The sequence below is a fragment of the Echeneis naucrates genome, chromosome 4 (genome assembly GCF_900963305.1).
Source record: "Echeneis naucrates chromosome 4, fEcheNa1.1, whole genome shotgun sequence".
NCBI classification, from domain to species: Eukaryota; Metazoa; Chordata; class Actinopteri; order Carangiformes; family Echeneidae; genus Echeneis; species Echeneis naucrates.
In genome coordinates, this window is record NC_042514.1 from 23267781 (window position 1) to 23277059 (window position 9279).

Below are 9279 nucleotides of genomic sequence, written 5' to 3' on the forward strand. Positions count from 1 at the left end.
TCTGGAGGCTCTCCAGGATCTGTATATGTTTTTCATTATAGTTTTAAAAAATAAGCTGATAAGCCACGTCTTCTGTACACACTATAATACACAATATATAAATGATATCTAATGAACAAAAACAAAGTGACAATCGAAACTTAACTGTTTCCTCTTGTATAACTGAGGTAAGACTCTGGGAAGAGTCCTTAACGGCTCTCCAATCGAAGACTCATGGATTCCATTGCTGTATTCAAGAATAACTTAAACACAGTTGCTTGTAAATGAAAGATCTTTACACATAAAAATAAATACATCTTCAGGAATCGTATGCATATATATATATTTTTTATGTGATTAACTCCAAAACATACATGCAAGGCTACATGGAATAATGCATACTCAGCACATGTAAAGCCCTTATTGATTTTGTAGTGAATGACACTTCAGGTTCAGACACCAGAATGGCCAATCTGTGTCATGGCAAAACCCTTGTCTATAAGTTAACATTACTCGTTATTATTTTTGTTTAAATTTGTAGTTTATCCCAGTTGTGGATCTTCTGAGTAATTAATAAACAAAAATCAATTGGGAAATTGAGAAATATGCAGCTGTTAGCCTCCTGATCAGCCATATTTTTGGAGCATTTCCAATGATGGGAACAATAAGGACTTTTGAAATACTGAATATCTAGATAATAGTTTTGTTTGGATTAAGACACACATATGCTTTTTATTTAATGTAAAAAGCATGAAAGAGTAAATATAATCACTTTATGATTGCTTCATTAAACTAAAGGTGTATATTTAAAACACTTCGACATTTCACACCAACACCAATTCAACCGTCACATCAGTCTAGCTGTCAGTTTAGTGTATTAGGTGAATACCAGTGTTTGGATACAGTTTGTAGTGATGCATTGTAACTTGTGGTTAAACGTGTAAAGTATTTATTTCTGGAGACATACATAAAACAATGGATTTATAAGTGTGGCTATATTTTGAATTTCTTACTGGAATGCCTCTATTCCCTTAAATGGCCTGAAATCATTCTTGAGTTAAACTTCAAATGTAGTATGCTCTATTTAAAGTAGTTATTATTAGTGCCAATGTGAATGTTGTGTTTCCCATGTTTTATTTAAATTAGCACGTTATGAATAACTTTTGAGCATGCATTCATATATTTTGATTTGATCACATGGGAAAAGGACCTTTCTTTGTGTAATGCTACTGCTCTGTTCACTTCTTTTTCTGAGATTCCCTCCTACTTGATTTTTCCATCTTAGCATCTTGCAGTTAAATGGTAGCCAAGGAGCTTGGCCACTGAACCAACTAGTCAGCACAGTTCTCAAGGATGTCTCTCAAAGGATGCTTCACAACCAACAAAGGCGGTTTTGCTTAAAACCCCAAACTATGTGTGAGTATGAGAAAGGAGAAACAAAAGGAGATGTATGAAATTTATTGATGTTAGCGGAAAGGGGCTCTGACATGTTACAGTTTTTTTATTATAATGACAAAATATTTCGTCCCTCCTGGCAATTATTTGGGAATCAGTTCTTTATAAAACGGCCCACTTTGTAAACATTTCCCGCTGCCTTGAAAAATTGCAATTGAAAGAGGTCACATCTGTATTATGTTTTGTTAGTTAAAAAGATTTAACCATATATGCGCAGAGAAAAAATCCAACAGTTTGAATTTAAAATGTGTTCCTTGCAAAATATTTTTCCGTTTGGTTACATTTTATTGACCACTCAGTGCTGGTGACCAATGTTTTAAAAACATTACACTAGCTGCATCGGTTTTACAACAAGGCATATGTGTCTTTTGGTATAAGTAAGATAGAGACTTGCAACAAGATGTGATGACATGATTGAGACCAGAATCCTCTCAGGGACACCAACATGGCCAGAAACAGCCCCAGAGCCTTCTTGCCTCGTCATGTCACAGCAAGTGCAAACCTACTTTTTGTTGATGTTACTCTTTGATAGGTATTCCTCAATTTTAGTTCTGGGTTAGGGTTAGGGTTAACACGTCACGTAACACTTTGATGCACTAGTGTTGTTGTCTATGTTTGTAGTAGAAACACATTCATATCTCTTCAAAGTAGGCCCCGACTCTGTGCTGGTTTGTGTATGCGTATTCCTCTAATTTGAAACTTTCAGGCTTTTAACTGTTGTGAAGCAAAGGTCTTCGATTAGATAGAAGTTGTGTGTGTGTGTGTGTGTGTGTGTGTTTGATGGGGAGGTGGGGCCATTTCAAAAGGCAGTCGTTCCCTTTATGTAAATTGATGATTTTCTATTTATATCCTTTGTAAAATACAGATCTTTGTTTCTGGAGCTCTCATAGACAGTAGTTGTTTATTAGAAATCTTTAATTAAAAAAAAAAAAAGAATTTAACTTTATTACTAATATTTTTCATACACCAAGTAACTGCTCTTTGAAACCTCCCCCTCCTCCCCCCACCATGCTCCTCAGGCTACCCCAGCTTAGTTGACCAGGAGCTCCTGGTACTGCTCAGACCGGAGGAAACGGCCAAAGGAGTCCTTCTCCATCAGGGCATGGATCCTCTTCTGGGCCAGGTCAAAGGTTGAGGGGGAGAGATCCACCAAGTTCCTCAGTGTCACATCCTTGGTAAAGTGGTCAATGTTCACCTGCAGTTGGAGGAAGACAACACTTGCTGTTAGTTATAACTAAGAGGCAAGAGAAGAATGATGGATTGACATTACCATTATCTCATACTGTTCAATATTAATCTGAAACGATTCACTAATATTCACGTCATTTGCTAACATTAACTACATCCTGTTGTTTATCATATCTTACATTACATCCTGTTTGCCAGAAGATTGGTCAGAGGAAAAGATCCACCAGAGCTCAAATGTTTACAAAAGTCAATGACTAGTGATGATTGAATTCTAAACTGTGTTAAATTAAGGTCTTGTGTTGGGAAAACTCTCAAATTGTTTACTTATAAAATACAAAACAGAACAACGGTTGGTTGGAAGAAGAAAATAAGTATGAACATAAAAATGTAAATGAATAATAATAAATGAAACCACAATTGGAGGAGACTGGGCAATTAGGTTTGCGGATATGGAGGGGGGGCAATTGGAGGAGAAAATCCAATTTTATTTTTCCTGCATTGCAGTTCATAGTTGGTACTAGAAGTAACTTTGGTATGATTATTTCGGCAACATTCCATAGTTCAACATTCAACAGTTCAACATAATCTCAAAATCTCAGAGGATACATCTTATCTTCTTTTTCATCTAAATGTAAAGGTGACCAAACATATTAATTCTAATGTAACCCATATTTCCTGCCCTTGACCATTGGTGAACACAAATTATGAATTGTTGTACTCATTGATGCATAAATAGATTGCATCAAGTTGTATTATATAGCTGTGAGCTGGTTTATAACCACTTACCATGCTGAGTTTAACTTTTATTCCTGCAACATATCATTGTTGATGCTCTTCCAAACATTGTTTTTCATGTTTCAAGGTCAAAGACATTTTGGAGAGCCAAGATAACAAACTGCAGGTGCTAGATTCATATCTACCACACAAACATAAGATGGTATCAGTCTTCTCATTTACCCCATGGCACACTAGCAAATGACTGGAAACTGCTTCTCTGCAAATGTGGAAACCACACCTTTAATTTACAAAACTGTAATGACTGGAGCTATTAGATTACTGTTTGAGGGTTGTCATATTCCTGCTTTAATCTGGCGTGCAGTCTCAGTACATTCTCTGTCTATGACCTCATCTGGTTACACTCAAACATGTCTGTATTTTACTGAAAAGATGAAGACTCAAACGATTAGCATCTAGCATCTTTTTTTTTTTTTGACGTAAAACTTTAGCTGTTCTGGGATGATATGGTATCTACATTATCTTTTGAATGTATTTGCCAAAATATTTGCTTTGTTGTATTGCTTGCGTTTTTAATTTGACTTGAAAATATAACAGTAAAACCTTGTATCTGCATGAAACTGCTTGTAACTGCAGTAGTGAAGAATCCATATTTAAAAATTAATACTGCTGATCCCTGCTGATGAAACTGTAGCCATGTCATGGGTGAACCAGGTCAGTGAGTGAGAACTGAGAAGTGAGAATGTTTTATTGAAACATTGGTATGTATCATTTAGAGCCCATAGCATGTGATTATTTTGATGAGCAGCTGCATTTCTATTCATTGTTGTTCTTGGGTGATTTAAAATCATAGGTATTTCTGACCTCTTTGGGACCCTCAGACTGGATGAAGTCTTCATAGATCTTCTTGGCCTTGGCAGCCATCTTCAAAGGATTCTTGGTCTTCTTGAACTCCTCGCAGGCCATCCAGAACTCAATGTTCTCATCACTGAACTCGGACTGCAGAAAGCTGCGGAAGGCCGACAGACCATCTGATGGAGAGAGGAGGGAAGGATTTGAAATAAAGAGTTGTATAGATAACAATTCACAACAACAACAAGTGATTCTTTAGGATACTTTTTATGTGTGGTTTATTGATTCTGAATAAGCCTCTGTGCTATGATTTTTTTTCAGTCAACTTAAAAAATGGCTAATGCTTGTGGTGTTTTAAAATTGCTTTTTTATATTTCCCACAAGCAAAAAGAAATTTAATCTGAAACACCTACAAATTAATGTTCTTCCTCGATAGTGTAACAAAAGCCACAAACTCGCACTAGAAGATACAATAAGAAGGTCAATGAAGATTTTCAGTGGCAAAGTATAGTTGAACTATATCTTACTTGACTCATCATCATGCCTATGTTTCTGCTGATGTTAGACATCACATTAAACATTAATAACACACCCCAAACAGCAAACATCAAGAAGAGATTACTTTAATCTGTGTTTAAAAGCTTTTATTACCTAGTTTACAGAGGTAAATGAGTGGGAAAAGCACAATTGACATTATAAAATCGTGATTGAACCACACATTTTTTTTTTTTTTTTATGTTACTGTTGTTTGTATTCAGTTACACAAGCATAAAGGCAATTAAACACCCAGAAACATTTTGTAAGGTCCCATATTGTATAAAGCAAGACTTCACTGAGTGTTTTTTCATTATAAAGCAGCTCTAGGTTCTATATTGCTGTTAAAGTATCAAAACTTGCTAAAATGAGATGTCCGGACTTGTGTAACTTTCTGATGCCGTTGCTCTCCGCCATGGTTGCATGGTTCACCTGCACCCAACACCCAAAATTCCAGGAATAACAAAAATAAAAATAGACAATGACCTTATGTGTACAAGCTGTCAAAATAAAATCATAGAAAATAAGGGTCTGATTAAACTCATTGTAGTTTAACACAATGCCAGTAAAAGGTCCCATTGTCTGACAGAGCATATGCTGCAGATGATAAACATTTGGCTATGGCCTCAGGCATTTTATCTGCAATCTAAATGGCGACTTGGTTCCGAATAGCATGGAGAATAGCATGGAGTTGCAATCAAACGGTTTTTGCTTTTTTTTTTTTTTTTAATTGTAAAAAATCTTCAGTACAAGGACACACAAAAGAGAAGCATGCAAGAACAAATAGTAATTACAAGCATTAGGACAGCAGCAGAATTCAACTACATTTTCCTTAAGGTTTAAATAGGTTTTACTTAGTTTTAATTACCTGCAGCACCACGAGAAGGTTTATGTGATGACAATGAAATGCAAAAAAAAACAAAAAAACAACAACAACCATGTAATTGAAAGCTGCACAAAGACTGACTACACTTCTTGTGTATGCTTGTCTGAGCATTGCCATTAATAGTGTGTTTCTTGTTGCATAATATACATTAAGTGGAAGAGGAGGGGGCTGGTTCTATATCTGAGGAGGCGATGAGTCAGCAAGAATCCCATGGGAGTTAACAAGGAAGAGAACACAAAGAATAATGTAAATGTAAAATCTAATGTACATAACTAATCATAGTGCTGCGCTTTGCTGCCACTGTGCAATAAATCAGCGCTGATAGGATTATCTCCCTGGAGATGTTACCAAAACACACATAACTTCTGTGGACCAGTACACAAAGACAAACAAATGCAAATGCATGAAAACAGAGGAGACACATACATCTCTCTGCCGTAGAATGTGATGGACAAGCCACTTAGAGAAGTCTTTTGCCACCCACTGAGCTCTGCAAAGAACACTTATTCTCTGTTCACATGCAATAGCCAGTCAGCAATGTCTGTGCTTTTTGTGCCCAGGGCAGATTTAAGTAACTTATTAGAGGGAGAGTTTACAAGTGGAGTTAAAAACCATTAACCATTAGTGTTGATCATCAGTCTTGCTGGCTGTCAGATTATCTTGTGCTTTGTCAAGTACACAGTGGAGCCAGTGGTGAGTTTCTGCTTTACATCACAATGTGGCACTATTAAAAAATATAATAAAACTGATAGAATAAGATGGTTTCATTTAGAATACAAGTGAACACTTAAATCTAGGTCTAAGTATCAATGGAATTAATGGAAGTTTGTGTATGTGTGTGTGTGTTTGAAGACAGAGGAAATATAAGAAAGAAGAAAAGTTGTAGACCTACAGCTGTTGTTCAGGACCCGATCCAGACTTTCACGCCACTGAGCAGCCTCCTCAGGAGCAGGCCTGCATAAAAAAATACCTCACTTCAGCAAAACTGGTTAAAGGTATCTTGACAGTTAAAGCATAGGTTGTTGAAATTTCATTCAAAAGGCTTCAAGAAGAGGTGAATTATCTTCAATCAGAGTCCAGTTGCCCTCAAATCATCTTCTGATTCATGATCTCCATCAATCTACAGACTACATTTGGCAAACACAAGTTAAAATATACTATTTTGCTGTTCATCGCTTGAATTCACAAGCCTAACCAAATGACACTGAGTAATCTGTGTTTAGTCCTGAATGCTAAAATAAGCTAATTATATAAAATGCAGCTGATACAGAAATATGATGACTGTGAGCTGTGGACGTCTACCCTTTTTTGTTTGTTAATACATTTTTACCCGAACTGCAAAGCAACTTTTTTGAAATAGTTTGGTTTATGAATCAGTTTAGTAAAGTTTTTAATTTCAAACTTTATTACATTCCTTGATTGTTGCAGGTATTAAGTGGAATCCACAGAGGAAGAAAAAACATCCTCTGTCAATGTTTCTTAAAAGCCTTAAACGAAAGAGCTATAAATATTCAAATATCGAGTTGATGCGTGAATTCAACCCCTAAAAGCTGGACTGCATCTTTCCATCTCAGTCGGAAAAGATCCTCTGAGACGAGTCAGAATCATTTGAAGCCCTGAATACATTTTCAGGAAAAAAGGGTAAGGTGTTTAGGTGAAGGTATCCATTCTTTCAGAAATATGCAGTCTCAAAGGGAAAAGAAATACAAACAAAATGCTGTAAATCAATATATAACCTGAGTGACCAGAAAGTGGAGCGGTCAGGGTGTATAACATGTGGGCAAAGGTTTTCTGAACAGCTGAGGGTCTGGATCAAATGCTGGACCATAGTTGAACCCTTGTCTCTGTCCCATTTCCTATAGCTCTATATTGTCCTTTCATATAATAAACACAGAAAATGACTCAAAATAAAGCTTTTCCCGTCCTTTAAAGACTTTGTCCATTAAATGCTGAACAAAAAATGTAATTTTCCTGTGACCTGGCATTTGGTCTTTTTTGAGGAAATGCCTGAAGAAATAAAAATGTCTAAAGCTTTGAACCCTCCCAGCTGGGGGGTCTGCTGCTTGTCATTTTATACATGTCGGGGATCTGCCACTTCACCATCAGCTGACTGGGAAACACTGAGGCACAACAGAAAAAAAGAAAAAAAAAAACCTCACTTCTGCAGCTTCTCTGGCTTCTTCTCTGTCTTCTCCGGGTAGGGGATGATGAGATCGATGGCATTTTCTGGCTTCTGCAGTAAAACTCCCAACTTCAACTTTATCTCCTTAGCCCTGGATGACAATAAGCAGAAAGTGCCATAACTATTTATACAAGACAGTGAGTTAGAATGTATCAGTCTGAAACAGAGAGACAACAAAACAATAAAACTGAATGGAAAGATTTAAATGACATGCAGCTAACTTGAATAGTTTTTGACATTTAGTCCTAAAAATTCTTTCATTCTGTGGAACATATTTATGTCATTACAATACATAGAAATAGAAATATTAGACTGAATGTTTGTATTTGAGAACAGATTACTGTAGCTGTATTCGGACCAGTCTAACAAAAAACATGACTGACCTCACACAACCTAAAAGCATAAAATATCCAAATGAACATAAAAACTGTTGTAAGACACAAGGGAATGTCAAGGTTAAAAACTCTCTTTGACTTTCAAGAAATGGAAATAAATAAAAAAAAGCTAATTAAAAAATTGAATAAAAATAACCTTCAAGCCATTGATTTCACACACACAAATATCACGTTTAAACTTCCACATCACAGAAGAGACTGTGACGTGAAGGGACTGCTAATGTGATGATGCGAGGTCTCACCTCTCAAGGCAGGTTTGGGGTAAAGCAGCTAATCCTTTACACATTTTCCAGTGCTTTCAGTTGCAGAAATTAAGTCAGAAACCAGTCCTTTTAGCACGTTGTGTCTTTCAGATTTCCCTTTTGCTTTCTGAATTCTCTTTCCAGTACACAGAGTTTTATAGAGACGCCCTTTGGGCTCTGGGCCAACAGCTAAGCCAATCAGACTGGAATGTGTACATGGGCAGCTGTAGCCGGGCTGAGGAAGGGTGGGTTTACAGACGGTAGTAGCTGGTTGCGTTCAGGTCTAAATTAAGCAGCAAATCCAGGCATGCAGGATACATATAAGATGCAAAAGTTTTGCCAAATTTTTGCTGACATAACTTATGTGTTTTTTAGTGCACACAATCTATATCCATGCATTTCTATTCACCCAAATAAATCACATCCTTGTTCCTCTTTATGTCATAAAAAAAAAAAAATCTTCCTTTTCACATGCAAACATCCACTGATTTGTGCCAAAACCAAAACAAAACTTGATACTTGCCTTTTATCTGAAAATTAGCAACCTGATTTTCAACAAAAAACAATTTGTCTTTCAATGTTAACTATTGTCTAAACACAACCAGATGTGAGGCACAAACCAGGAACTCTCTGATCAAAGACATTAATCATTGAGCCCCGTTTTTGTTATTTGATATATATATATATATATATATGGTTTCAGCCAGTGTAGCAATAAAAGCCAGTACACTCTTCCATTATGCTTCTAAACGATAAGCATCCTTAACAAAAGAGTCTAGTAACAGTAGTAAAATTATTATTTATTAATTAGAAACAAATTGCCCTGATGAT

The 9279-nt window shown here is 36.3% G+C and overlaps 1 protein-coding gene across 2 annotated transcripts; it reads right to left on the reverse strand.

Moving 5' to 3' along the window:
- Positions 1-305: 305 nt before the first annotated feature.
- On the reverse strand, positions 306-8604 carry rgs5a (regulator of G protein signaling 5a). 2 transcript variants are annotated; one of them, XM_029499728.1, is made up of 5 exons: positions 8449-8604; positions 7789-7902; positions 6522-6583; positions 4222-4388; positions 306-2629 (listed from the first exon to the last, which is right to left on the reverse strand). In XM_029499728.1, the coding sequence occupies exons 1-5, from the start codon at positions 8490-8492 to the stop codon at positions 2465-2467; spliced, it is 552 nt and encodes a 183-aa protein (XP_029355588.1). In that variant the 5' UTR covers positions 8493-8604; the 3' UTR covers positions 306-2464. The 2 variants fall into 2 exon arrangements, with proteins under 2 accessions (XP_029355588.1, XP_029355589.1); XM_029499729.1 differs by having other exon boundaries at positions 306-2634; positions 4215-4388.
- Between the last annotated feature and the right edge of the window lie 675 nt (positions 8605-9279).

Coding starts and splice junctions, on each gene's coding strand:
- rgs5a (XM_029499729.1), bottom strand. CDS start 8,492: ATGTGTAAAGGATTAGCTGCTTTACCCCAAACCTGCCTTGAGAG. Junction 7,903..8,448: donor CCCCAAACCTGCCTTGAGAG/GTGAGACCTCGC, acceptor ATTGTCATCCAG/GGCTAAGGAGATAAAGTTGA. Junction 6,584..7,788: donor AAGCCAGAGAAGCTGCAGAA/GTGAGGTTTTTT, acceptor TTTTTTATGCAG/GCCTGCTCCTGAGGAGGCTG.